Source organism: Geotrypetes seraphini, chromosome 10 (genome assembly GCF_902459505.1).
Source record: "Geotrypetes seraphini chromosome 10, aGeoSer1.1, whole genome shotgun sequence".
NCBI classification, from domain to species: domain Eukaryota; kingdom Metazoa; phylum Chordata; class Amphibia; order Gymnophiona; family Dermophiidae; genus Geotrypetes; species Geotrypetes seraphini.
The window spans coordinates 73,371,801-73,385,432 of NC_047093.1; the positions used below are offsets into that span (position 1 = coordinate 73,371,801).

Sequence of the window (13,632 nt, forward strand, 5' to 3'; positions counted from 1 at the left end):
TGTCTGCATGTGAACTCTGCTTTGTTACTGATGACATCAATAATGCAGCAGGGTTCACAGGCAGACAAGGCCAAAGCAACATGTTAGGAGTGCTGCTGGCCTGACCCTGCTTAGGAAGGTAAGTAGGGCTCGTGGCTGGGTTCCAGATGGAGGGCGGGAAGGATGGGAATTTAGCTGCACAGCAGATGCAGTGCTCGCTCAAGGGTTCTGCTGCACAAAGGGAGGGGAAGGGAAACTGCTGGTGAATCCCAGGACTAGGGCTTAAGACCTACCCTGACAATCTCGCTAGGGCTTATTTTTGAGGCAACACAGTATATAGCATGTTTGCAGTATTCTCCCTAGCGCGTTTTAGCCAGGCGCTCTGCCCAGTTAATTTAGGCGAGCACCCGGCTGTCATCTCGGCATTGTATCTCTGCCTGGACTGATGCAGCAACATGAAAAGTCATCAGCTATTTTCTTGCACTTGGGTGTGGCTGGTGACTGCTACAAGTAGCATCTGGCTTCAGGTGGAGGTTGCCACAGGCATGCGCCAGTCAATCAACTGACCCTTAGTGCTGCTCGTCCACGACACGCCCCATCGCTTTTCTTGTCTGGTGACCCGCCCTCTTTTGACGCCAGTTCCTGTTTCCGGCAAGGTGGGATGCCTCAGCGGGAGAGAAATTGTGGTATGGGTGAAGGACTGCCGGAGAAAAAAAGTAGTGGGATCGTTCTGGGACAAAAACAGTATCCTCCGCCACCAGGTCCGGGACAAAAGCAATACACCACTGCAAGGTATCTACTGCCACAAGGTCCGGTCCTGCGCGCAGTTTAACTGAGCGGTTTTGTCCTTCCGAAGGAAGGAATTATTGGAGCACTCAGTTGACGTGCTTCCTTGCGGGATAGATCTAGAGTAGCTAGATGAGGAGAGAAGATATGGCAGGATTCGCAGGGAGGGGAGTCCGGTCCCCGAATGAGTACTGTATCTTGTAATGTTTTCATTTGAAACAGAATATGAAGACCTATTTATTCAGTTTAATTCCTGATACCATGCCATAAACTCCAGTTGATTTTCAGTTATCAGATAAGTTGGGATTTTCTGTGCTTGTGCATACCTTCTTGAAAATTTCTATCTTTTGCTTTTTTTTTTTTTTTTTTGGGAGGGAGGGGATGATGGTGGTGGAGATTGAATGGCTCACAGCATTATAGTTTGTTTGTTTTTCTTAGTCTCATCTTCTGTTACTAGCTAAGGAAGGTGCCTAGCTTATATGAATTGAGAGAATGACCTTAGTCCAATTCTGGGGCTTGTAACAAGGACATAGTGAGATAATGTTACATTGTCAAAGAGAGTGAGAGAGAGAGAAAGACCTGGAACAAAGATGGGAGGGCTCAAAATGTTAGCAGAAGGAAGATAGGAGAAACATGAAACAAAGGGGGGGGAGGCAGATGTTGAACTTAGGTACTGAAGGCTATCATCTCCTCGGAGCTCTCGGCATTGGCTGAGCTTGCTCCGGCCTCGACCTCGCCATTGTGGACCAGCCTGAGCATCAAGGTTTCTCGGGGCAAGGCACGTCTGTCCTCGTCTGACTCTTCACCTCTTCCATCGAGGCACGCTTCTCCCTCTAGCCAGCCTCGGTTGAGGCATCTTGCGAAGCGCCCACAGGACCCCCCCCCCCCCCCTGAGGCGGGGTAGGTACCCAGATCCTAGCACTACTGGCTCCATTAAGACCTCGGATCTCACCCTGTCCAACCCGAGTCTGCTGAGATCGCAGGTCTGGTTGGGGACCCCGTTCCGGGAGGAGCCGACCCCATGGACCCTGCCTCCATTTCCAGAGACTTGTCTTCGGGATGGGGTTCTCCGGGGTGCCGTCATTGGACCTCGATGGCCCGGACCCTGTAGGGGTGTTTCCTTATTTGCACCTGAAGGTTAGGCCTCTATGACATCATCAAGCCTGAACCATTATTTGCAAGAAATCATTCCAGCCAGAACCTTGCAAGAAGAGAGAGAAGAAAATCTTTCCTGTTTCTGCCTGATGCATTCTGGGTATGTACCAGAACTGTATTCTAATCAAGGACATCCAGCTATGCCTATGATCTGCCCATGTGAATCTTGGAGTTATTGCTCCTGTGCTGGTCTTATCTAATGAAGGTGCCTCTGTTTCAGATTGTACGAGACTTTATACAGAAAGGCTATTCATCTAAGTTCTGTTTCTGGATTGGTCCGAAGAGGTCATCTGATGAGATCCAAGTGAAAAGGTGCTAATTATTATTTAGTCTGTGTTAGGATGTGGGTGAACTCGCATCTCATCACAGGTGTTCTCCATGCACCTCTTTTATAATAATTAAGACCTGAACAGTTACCTTGCTTGTCTCTCTGTCTGAGAGAAAGCGAATCACTTTAAACAGATCTAGATTCCATCACATCAAGGAAACCTTTGCTGCCAATCTAAATTATAGCTGCGCCAGTGGCTAACGAACTCTTGTTCCTGTAACAGAAGGATTTCTATATCTGCTAAGCTGAGGAGAGTCGTCTTCCATATCACCAGATTCTGTGCTAAGGCCTAATTGAATGGTGAGATAAGGAACTTATTATCTTATCAGCTGGGGTTAGATAGAGAATACTATTGTAATATAGGATAAGGCTTGTAAAGCTACTCTTAGCGTTAACTGTAAGATTGCTGCAAATCAGGAATTGTTAATATAAGGAATTGTTTAGTGTGTGTAAGAATTAGTTTTACTTATTTATCTAGCAAGTGTGTTGTGGTAATTATGTACTGAGTTTCATATATGTAATTGGATATTTGGTGAACAATATTTAGTTATTGCTGCTAGCTTTTGAATTATATTTTTCTATTTTCATAATTAAAGTATTTCTCATTAGCCTGGGTCTTGCGTCGTGTAAGTAGGCTAAGAAAGCTGAACCTGGATGAGATATTATGGTCTTCCCTAGAAACTAACAGGCACGCATTTGTTTATGTAACTGATTAGTGGATCATAAATCTTTCTACATCCCCTTCAGGGACTTCTAAGCACAAGCTTTCGTCGACCCCTCCTCGTTCTTTTAGCGGGGCTTCCTCGGCGTCCATGCTTGTGGATACGGATGTGCAGGCGCAGTATTCCAGGGAGGCTTCCCCGCCCTCTTCCTTTACTAGTTTTGTTCAGGATATGGGGAAGGCCTTGAACTTGGACCTCCAGTCAGATTCCAAGTATACCAAGGAGTATTTGGAGGAAATGGAGCTCCCCTATCCTCCTAGGGAGTCCTTGCGGCTGCCCCTGAATCTGGTGTTACAGCAGACTTTCTTTCATAATCTGGAGACTCCCTACGCTATTCTGGCTATTCCATCCAAAATGGAGTCTCGGTACTGGACGGTGCCCTGCAAAGGGTTTGAGAAGGCGCAGCTTTCTCACCAGTCCTTGGTGGTGGAGTGTACCCTCAAGTCTCACCCGTCCAAGGTGTATGCCGCTGTCCCGCCGGGCCGGGAGGGCAGGACTATGGATAAGTTTGGGAGACGCCTATATCAGAACTCAATGATGGCTAACAGAGTCCTGAATTAGAACTTTACCTTTACGTCCTATCTCAAGTGGTATATCAAGTCCCTTCCATCTTTCAAGGACGATTTGCCTTCCAAGCACCGTGAGGAGTTTTGCAGGCTTGTGGACACTCTGTCAGAGCTTCGGCTATAGGCTATACATGTTTCAGGCCTCCTATGATGCATTTGAGCTGTCGTCCAGGGTCTTGGCCTTCGCGGTGGCCATGCGTCTCCTCGCGTGGCTCCGCATTGTCGACATGGACCCGAACCTGCAGGACTGGTTGGCCAATCTTCCGTGCTTGGGAAATGAGCTGTTCGATGATTCCATCGAGGTTGCCATGAAACACCTCTCCGAACACAAACGCTCTTATGCTTCCTTGGTCCGGGCTAAGGCGAAGCCCGCTCCGCCCAAGACCTACAGGCTGCCTCCCCGGTGGTATCCACAGAAGTCCACACTGGCGTTTTCTCGCCCTCCTCCTCGGCGTCCGCAGCAGCAGAGAGGGCTCCTCCTAAGCCTCAGACTCCTGCTGCGCCTAAGCAACTGCTGTCCTTTTCACTGGCCTAGCGGGAGGGAGCTGGCCTCCTCCGCCTTAGGTGTTCCCCCCTCTTCCCATCAGAGGACGTCTCCGCACCTTTAATCAGCGTTGGGCAGAGATAACTGCGGACTCTTGGGTCCTCCATCATTCGGGAAGGGTACTCCCTCAATTTCCGGGCTTTACCTCCAGACAGACCTCCCGGAGAGTCTCTTTTCGACAGGGCGGGCCCTCCTTCACCTGCGGGCTGTGGAGGAGGTTCCCCCTTGTCAACGGGGCTCTGGAGTTTATTCACGGTACTTCCTGGTTCCTAAAAAGACAGGGGATCTTCACACTATCCTGGATTTTCAGAAGCTGAAGAAGTTCCGCATGCTTTCGCTTCCCATTTTGTATCCCTTGATGGACGAGGGGGACTGGTGTGTTCCCTGGACCTGAAGGAAGCCTACACTCGCATTCCAATCCACCCGGCTTCTCAACGGTTTCTCTGCTTTCAGGTGGGGGACCTTCACTTGCAGTATTGGGTCCTTCCATTCGGGCTTGCTTCATCCCCACAGGTCTTCACGAAGTGCCTCGTGGTGGTCACTGCAGCCCTGTGGTCGCGGGGCCTTCAGGTTTTCCTGTACCTAGACGATTGGCTTATCAAAGCCGTCGAGGGAGGAGGTTATTTCAGCGACCCGTCAAGACTATTATCTTCCTTCAGCATCTGGGGTTCGAGATCAACGTCCCCAAGTCTCAGTTGTGCCCCTCTCAGTCCTTGCAGTTTATCGGGGCTGTGCTCGACACGGTCCGCCTCCGGTCGTTTTTGCCTCCGCCTCGGCAGGCTGTCCTGGTGTCTCAGCGGGCTTCGGTCTCGGCCAAGCAGATGATGATCCTCCTGGGGCACATGGCCTCCACCGTTCACGTCACACCGTTTGCCCGGTTGCATCTTCGGGTTTCTCAGTGGACTCTGGCGTCTCAGTGGCAGCAGAATTGGGATCCCGCTTAGCACAGTGCGGTGACTCCCTCCTTGAAACGCTCGCTCCGTTGGTGGGCCAGCTCTTCCAATCTGTCCAGAGGTTTGCTCTCTCGTACCCCCGCATCAGAAGGTTCTGATGACGGACTCCTCGGCGTACGCTTGGGGTGCGCACCTCAATGGCCTTCAGACTCAGGGTCTTTGGTTGAGTGCGGACAGTCACTGCCACATCAACCTGCTGGAGCCCCAGGCCATTTACAATGCCGTGGTGGCTTTTTGTCATTTGCTGTGGGATTGCGTGGTCCTGGTGCATACGGACAACCAGATGGCGATGTATTATGTGAACAAGCAAAGGGGTACGGGTTCCCTGTCGCTTTGCAGTGTATATCCAAGGCGAGCAGAATTGTCTGGCGGACAAGTTGAGTCGCTTCCTTCAGCCGCACAAATGGTCTCTCCATTCTCAAACTCTGCGACAGGTGTTTCTTCGGTGGGGAACGCCACAGGTAGATCTGTTCGCTTCGCCCCTCAATCAAAAGTTGCCTCGATTCTGCTCGAGGATGTACTCCCCGGATTGTCTAGAGACGGATGCTTTACTTCTTGATTGGACGGGCAGGTTCCTCTGTTTTCCCTCCCTTTGCTTTGATTCTCAGAACACTGGTGCATCTCAAGTCGGTCCGCGCCACCATGATCTTGATAGCTCCTCTATGGCCCCGGCAGCTGTGGTTCTTCCTGTTCCTCTAGCTCAGTGTCAGGGAGCCTCCGCTTCTACCTGTTTTTCCTTCTCTGCTGTATTAGAGTCGGGGTTCGCTATTGCATCCCAATCTGCAGTTTCTACACTTAACAGCTTGGTCCTCTCCACGTGCCTCCCTCCTTCGGTTTCTCTCAGTCGGTGAGGGATGTTCTCGAGGCCTCTAGGAAGAGCTCCACTCGGCAATGCTATTCTCAGAAATGGACCAGATTTGCTGCGTGGTGTGCTGAGCACCGCAAGAATCCATTCTCTGCCTCCTTGTCTTCCATGCTGGATTATCTGTCCCACTTGTCTCGATCTGGCCTCAAATCGACATTATTCGAGTCCACCTCCTCCTGGTGGTGAAGATGAAGCTGAGAGGGATGAATTGTAGATCTTCAGCGTTCTTGAATGTTGTGTTTGTAAATACTGGACTTGAACTTTTTGTTAGGAAAATATTGAAAGAACACTAATTCAAGAATGTGGAGCATCTTCACTGTACAGTGCCATTGCTGCCTTTCATCAGCCGCTTGATGGGAAACCGCTCTCTGTCCATCCGGTGGTTTCCCGCTTTATGAAGGGCCTCTTCAATGTTCATCCTCAATTGATGAAACCTTCGTTTGAACCCATTGATAAGGCTCACCTGAAGTATCTCACTTGTAAGGTAGTGTTCCTGGTTGCTCTCGCGTCTGCCCGCAGAGTCTATGAGCTGCAAGCTCTGGTTGCGGACCCGCCTTTTACTGTATTTCATCATGACAAGGTGGTCCTTCATACTCATCCTAAGTTCTTGCCTAAGGTGGTTTCGGATTTCCATCTCAAATCAGTCCATTGTTCTTCGGTGTTTTTTCCGAAGCCCCACTCTCATCCTGGTGAGGTGGCGCTTCACACGCTTGACTGTAAGAGGGCATTGGCCTTTTACCTGCGCCATACCGAATTTCATCGGGCGGCTCCTCAACTTTTCATCTCTTTTGATCCTAATCAGTTGGGCCGTCCTGTTTCCAAGCGCACCTTATCCAACTGGGTGGCTGCTTGTATTCCCTTTTGCTATGCTCAGGCTGGTCTCTCACTGGAAGGTCGGGTCACAGGGCATAGAGTCCGAGCAATGGCGGCGTCTGTCGTTTTCCTCAGGTCCACGCCTATTGAGATCTGCAAGGCTGCCACTTGGTCTTCGGTTCATACCTTCACCTCTCACTACTGTCTGGATGCCTTTTCCAGACGCGACGCCCAGTTTGGCCAGTCGGTTTTGCGTAATCTGTTTTCATAAATTGCCAACTTTCCCTCCGTCCCTTTTTTTGGTTAGCTTGGAGGTCACCCAAATGTAGAGAATATGCTGCCTGCTTGTCCTGGGATAAAGCACAGTTACTTACCGTAACAGGTATTATCCAGGGACAGCAGGCAGATAGTCTTGCAACCCTCCCACCTTCCCGAGATTGGCTTCTTTGCTAGATATCTGAATAGAAGATCACAAGGAGGGGATGCGCCCTCTAGTGGAGCAGGAAGGCACATGCATGCGTGGGCAGCACTAGCAAACGAGATCTTCAATTAAGTGTGCTTGAAAAGCTGTCCGACGGGGCTCCGTGGATGACGTCACCCACATGTAGAGAATATCTGCCTGCTGTCCCTGGATAACACCTGTTACAGTAAGTAACTGTGCTTTACTTCAGCATATCAAGTCTATTGATTGCATCTGTGTCCTTTGTCTTGCTGCCTGATTTGCTGATTCAGATCTGTTTGGATTTACTTTGGTGAATCGATTTGTCTAAAAATCAGACGTGTTGATTAGCAATCAACACCCCAGTGAGACCTAACGTGCCTCCAAAGCCTCCTAAAGCAGCAGCAGTGGTGCGCTGAATGGGCTGCTTTGTAGCCTGTTCAGAGCTGCTGCTTTTAGGAGGCCTCCTGAGGTATATCAGGTCTTGTGGTGGTGATGCACAGGGGGCTGGGAGGGAAGGAAAGATGCTGCACATGGGCGGAAAGCAAGGGAGATATGAAACCAATAGGGGCGAAAGGGAGACATTCTACATATGGTGGACATAAATTTGAGAGCAGGGAGAGATGATGCATAGAGAAAAAAATTATGATGTAGAGGAAGAAAGTTGCTGCATGGAGATAGGTTTGACCCAGGACACAAGACAGGTGGGGGGGGGGGGAGAGAGAGAGATGATAGACAGTAGGAAAGAAACATGATGAATATGGCTGAAGAGACCTAAGGCTGATCCAAGAGGACTGGCCATACTTGTCATACAGGCTGGTATGTACTATTTCATTCACATCTTTGGGGGTGGGAGGTATATCAGTGACCACTAGGAATAGAAGGGAGCCAAGCCTTCATTCTTCTAGGGTCATATGGTCAGTTTGGCTATCTTTTTGGCACTTACTCATTATTGAAGCAGATCTAACCTCAAACATCCAAGTTTTGCCCTGGACATTTTCTATAATGTTCCATTATTGCAGAAAAATTTCCAAATCATGTCTGCCCTAATCCTGCGTAAAACATACTCCCTTTATATTTAGATGCACTGTAGACAAACAGCATAGAAACCTGTCTAAAAATGGGTTTTGAAACCCAAAAGCCACTTTATGCCCTTAATTTTTGGGATGTTTTCTCTTTTGAAAATGAGCCCTATGGCAAGAAGTAACATGGCTCAAGTTACAGATGGAATCTAAGAGAGGGCCTAATATTAACCTCTCCCTACTTTATCTGAATGTAACTAACCTTAAGTTTCCATCAAAAAACTGAAAAAAATCACTCCAAAATGTGTAAGTTAAAATTTGTATTTAATATATTGTTTGCTCAAAAACTGCAATATTAGACAATGGACTACAAGAAGTAGTTAACAGGTTAATTTTATTAAAAAAGGAAGATAACTAGAAATACATTTTTCTTATTGTTACAAATTTAGAGAACTATTATGTAAACACTAATTCACAGAAGATGCAATTTATTATCAATGACAGTTATACAACAATCAGTATAGATTTCCCCATTAGTATCCATACCACCAAATATGAAACATAATTGAACATCTCTTTCTTCTCTTGATCCCAATTCAGTTTTGTTTGTCAGATTTAAGTTCCCATTTTCATTCATTGCTTTGTCTAAATTTCCTTCTACATTCTTATCTCTGCTATTTACAGACCTTTGATTATTTAAATCTACATGCACTCTCCATGGAATGATGCACATGGAATGATCCAACCGTCCAGCAGGTAGAGGTGAATCATATTTCAGCTGAGTCCAAAATTGCTTTTCTGAGAAGAGAAACAGAACATGTATTCTCATATGACTTTCATGACATCTTTATACTGCTGTATTTTGTTCTAATACCTGCTGGAGACTGAGACAGGCGGGGGATGGTACAGGGAGCCTTAGCTAATATACTACAACCAAGTTTTGGTCTCTGTCTCCACCTGCTGGTCACAGTGAGATATAACCCATCCGTAAAGAACTACAGTGGTACCTTGGTTTACGAGCATAATTCGTTCCAGAAGCATGCTCGTAAACCAAAATATTCGTATATCAAAACGAGTTTCCCCATAGGAACTAAGGGAAACTTGCTTGATTCGTTCCCACCCACCCCATCCCCCGAGGCCAGCGGCACTGTTCTAACCCCCCCCCCCCCCCCCCCCGAGAACCAGCACTACTCCCCCCGAAGGTCCCCCCCACGTGATCCGGCACCCTCCCCCCCTGTTATCCGCCCCCCCCCCCCCCGATCTGAAGTCCCCCAGACCCACCCAAACAGGCTTTTTACTTCCGCCTCGGCACTGGCATGTCCTGTGTGTTTGTGCCGGTGCCCGAAGATCGGCCTCCTCTTCTTTGCTGGGCCTTGAGCATCTGTGCATGCTCAAGGCCTGCGAGTTCACGCAAAGAAGAGGAGGCCAATCTTCAAGCACCAGCACCAACGCACAGAACATGCCGATGCCGAGGCCGAGATGGAAGTAAGAAGCCTGTTCGGGTGGGTCTGGGGGACTTAAGATCGCGGCCAAGGGGGTGCCGCTCGCAAATCGAGGCACGCTCGGTTTCCGAGATGCCGATTTTGCAAATGTTTTGCTCGTCTTGCAAAACACTCGTAAACCGAGGTACCACTGTATACTGGTCTATCAGGTGACACAGAATTTTAATTTTTTCTATCTCGGTAGAACCAATAGAGATGAGTACAGTAATATCGTCAGCATAATGAAATAGAATAAAACCACAATTGTTTAAACAGGAACCTGAGGAATGTAAGAAAAGATCAAACAATGAGAGAAATAAAGGAGGACCTTGTGGCATTCCACTGTTTTTCCAACTGTTTAATAGAGCATTATTCATTCTAACTCTATAGGTAAGAGTCATAAATTCCCTAAACCAACTTAAAACTTTTCCAGCAATTCCAGTGCTTTCTATAAGGATGTTATGATCAACAAGATCGAAAGCCACAGATAAATCAAACTAGCACAAGGGCTTTTTTCCCTTCACTGAATAATATTCTAATACAGTCTACTAATGAACTAAATGCAGTCTCCTTACTAAAATTGGATCTAAAACCTGATTGTGAGTAGTCTAACACATAAGTATCCAAGTAATTTTCCAGCTGCCTTGTAACTAAATCCTCCATTAATTTTGCAAAAAATGGTAAGAAGGCTCAGTCTATAATTTGATATATTTGAACATGACTTGAATAATCGAACAGGTGCTAATATAGCTGTTTCACAGACAAAATAGTTCTGCTGAAATCCTGAAAGTGCCTACCTATGTGATATTTGTACATGGTATTCAATGCCCCAGATGTGCCCATCCCACCAAAGATGTAGATATGTTTTCCATATGCCACTGCAGAATGTGCTGCACACCCTGAGGGAACATCTCCTTTCACTTTTAACTTTTCCCACTTCATGTCATCTATGAGAAAAAAAAAATGTTATTCTAAGGGTGGGTACACAGAAATCTGCCCAGTACAGATGTCAGAAGTATAGAAAGAAATACATAAAATGACAAGAAATTTATATTTGAACTTTCGCATTTTCCATTTAAAATGATAATTGAGTATGAATGTCTTAACCCTATTCTAAAGGAAGATACAATGATGTGAAGAGGCTCCTCCCTTCCAATTTTCCTTATTATATACAGTATGTCATACTGAATGGTTTCTTATTTTTAAACAAAGGATAAATATTAGATAATATAACACAGTTTTTAAATTATTAATTTATTCAAAGAAGTTCTCTAACATCCATGTGAAAAGTAACTGCCCTTAAACTTAACCCCCCTTTTACAAAACCATAGTGTGGATTTTAGTGGTGGTAACAGCTCCGACACTCATAGAATTCTAAGCGTGTCAGAGCTGTTACCGCCACAGCCAGTGCTAAAAGCGCTAGCACAGTTTTGTAAAAGTGGGGGATTAATTAGTTGTTGGAAAAATAATGGAAGTGTTGCTGAAGGAAAGGATAGTGAATTTCCTAGAATCTAATTGGCTAGAAGATCCGAGACAACATGGCTTTACTAAGGGTAAATTGTGCCAAACAAATCTGAATTCTTTGATGGGGCGACCAGAGAATTGGATCGAGGTTGTGCACTAGATGTAATTTACTTAGATTTCAGCAAAGCCTTTGATACGGTTCCACACGAGGCACTTGACAGGCAGAATTTAGGACCCAAAGTGGTGAACTGGATTAGGAACTGGTTGTCAGACAGAAGCCAGAGGGTGGTGATTAATGGAATTTGTTTGGAGGAAGGAAAGGTGAATAGTGGAGTGACTCAAGGACTGGTGTTGGGGCCGATTCTGTTCAAAATATTTGTGAGCAACATTGCTGAAGGTAAAGTTTGCCGTTTTGCAGATAACATCAAGATTTGTAACAGAGTGGACACCCTGGAGGGAGTGGAAAACATGAAAAATTATATGCCAGAATTAGAAGAATGGTCTAATGTTTTGCAACTAAAATTCAATGCAAAGATGTACAGAGTGATGTACTTGGGGAGTAGAAATCTGAGGGAACTGTATGTGCTGAGAGATGAAAGACTGCTATGCACAGATGGGGAGAGGAACCTTGGGGTGATAAGTGTTTGAGGATCTGAAGGTAACAAAACAGTGAGGTTTTTTTTAAATTCTTTATTCAAGTTTCAAGTTTATTTCTGCTTTTGATAAATCGCCTATTTCAATTTCTAGACGATGTACATATTATAATAAAATACAGTAAAGAAACTTAACGTAGTAACAATAAATTCCTATTATGACTAACATGAAAGAGAGGGAAGCGGGTATAGTTACATTATAGGGTATGGTAAGTAAAAAGGAAAAAACAAAAGGTAGGGTAAAAGTTTACCAAAGCACACTTCGTAAGCATTAATTAAACAGATAAAAAAGATTCTAGAGGTTAAAAGCATCCTTAAATAAATAAGTTTTTAAAAAGTTTTTGAATGTTGCAATATCGTGTTCTGTTCTAATATACTGAGGGAGAGTGTTCCACCATTGTGGTCCCGCAACAGTGAACATATCTGCTCTTCTCGTCCCTATAATTTTTAAAGAAGGTACAGTTAATAAGCTTTGATCAGATGAACGCAGAGATCGTTGGGTTTTATAAGGGATCAATGATTTAGATATAAATTGCGGTTCACTGGATGCTAAGGTCTTAAAGATTAGAAACATAAGTTTATACAGAATCCTATGACTAATTGGTAGCCAATGTGCATCTATCAATAATGGGGATACGTGATCAAATTTTTTAGCGTTGTAAATTAATTTAATGGCCGTATTCTGGATAATTTGAAGTCTCCTTTTTTCTTTTTGGGTAATATTTATAAGTAAGGCATTGCAATAGTCGATTTTTGCTATAATGAAGGAGTGGATTAATATCTTTAAAGATGATGGGTTAAGAAATTTGGCGATAGATCTTATCTGCCGTAATTTGAAAAAACAATTTATTCATTTTTGCATGTTACAACAAGTGTAGCAGTTAAGCACAGTTACTTACCGTAACAGGTGTTATCCAGGGACAGCAGGCAGATATTCTTTACGCATGGGTGACGTCACCGACGGAGCCCTCGGTACGGACCTTTTTAACTAGAAAGTTCTAGTTGGCCGCACCGCGCGTGCGCGAGTGCCTTCCCGCCCGACGGAGGAGTGCGTGGTCCCCAGTTATGATAAGCCAGCTAAGAAGCCAACCCGGGGAGGTGGGTGGGACGTAAGAATATCTGCCTGCTGTCCCTGGATAACACCTGTTACGGTAAGTAACTGTGCTTTATCCCAGGACAAGCAGGCAGCATATTCTTTACGCATGGGTGACCTCCAAGCTAACAAAGAGGGAGGAGGGATGGTTGGCCATTAGGAAAATAAATTTTGTAACACAGATTGGCCGAAGTGTCCATCCCGTCTGGAAAAGGCATCCAGACAGTAGTGAGTAGTGAACGTGTGAACTGAGGACCAAGTGGCCGCCTTGCAGATTTCCTCGATGGGCGTGGAGCGGAGGAAAGCCACAGAAGCAGCCATAGCTCGGACTCTGTGGGCCGTGACAGCACCTTCCAGTGAGAGACCGGCCCGAGCATAACAGAACGCAATACAGGCAGCAATCCAATTGGAAAGCGTCCGTTTGGAAACAGGGTGACCCAGACGATTAGGGTCGAATGACAAAAATAGCTGAGGAGATGAGCGGTGAGCCCTGGTACGGTCAAGGTAGTAGGCAAGGGCACGCTTACAATCCAGCGTGTGCAGCGCCTGTTCCCCAGGATGAGAATGTGGTTTAGGGAAAAAGACGGGCAACACAATGGACTGGTTGAGGTGAAAAGCTGAGACCACCTTTGGAAGGAATTTAGGATGGGTACGCAGGACAACCTTGTCATGGTGAAAAACCGTGAAAGGTGGGTAGGCGACCAGTGCATGCAGTTCACTAACCCTCCTGGCAGAGGTGATGGCAATTAGGAAAAGCACCTTCCAGGTA

General features: G+C 46.1%; 2 protein-coding genes across 4 annotated transcripts in view; one reads left to right on the plus strand and one right to left on the minus strand.

Annotated features, from left to right (window-relative positions):
* Nucleotides 1-6,190, plus strand: part of HSPA5 (heat shock protein family A (Hsp70) member 5) — a 64,926-nt gene extending 58,736 nt beyond the window's left edge. Inside the window, exon 10 of the mRNA XM_033960261.1 lies at nt 6,078-6,190. Coding sequence (XP_033816152.1) covers nt 6,078-6,112 — 35 coding nt within the window. The 3' untranslated portion in view covers nt 6,113-6,190. The remainder of the gene's footprint in view (nt 1-6,077) is intronic.
* Nucleotides 6,191-8,482: 2,292 nt separating this feature from the next.
* Nucleotides 8,483-13,632, minus strand: part of RABEPK (Rab9 effector protein with kelch motifs) — a 58,460-nt gene continuing 53,310 nt past the window's right edge. For all 3 annotated transcript variants that reach the window (XM_033960617.1, XM_033960616.1, XM_033960618.1), the window contains exons 7-8: nt 10,451-10,600; nt 8,483-8,970 (exon numbers count right to left, since the gene is read on the minus strand). In XM_033960617.1, the coding sequence (XP_033816508.1) occupies nt 8,645-8,970; nt 10,451-10,600 (476 nt within the window). In that variant the 3' untranslated portion in view covers nt 8,483-8,644. The remainder of the gene's footprint in view (nt 8,971-10,450; nt 10,601-13,632) is intronic.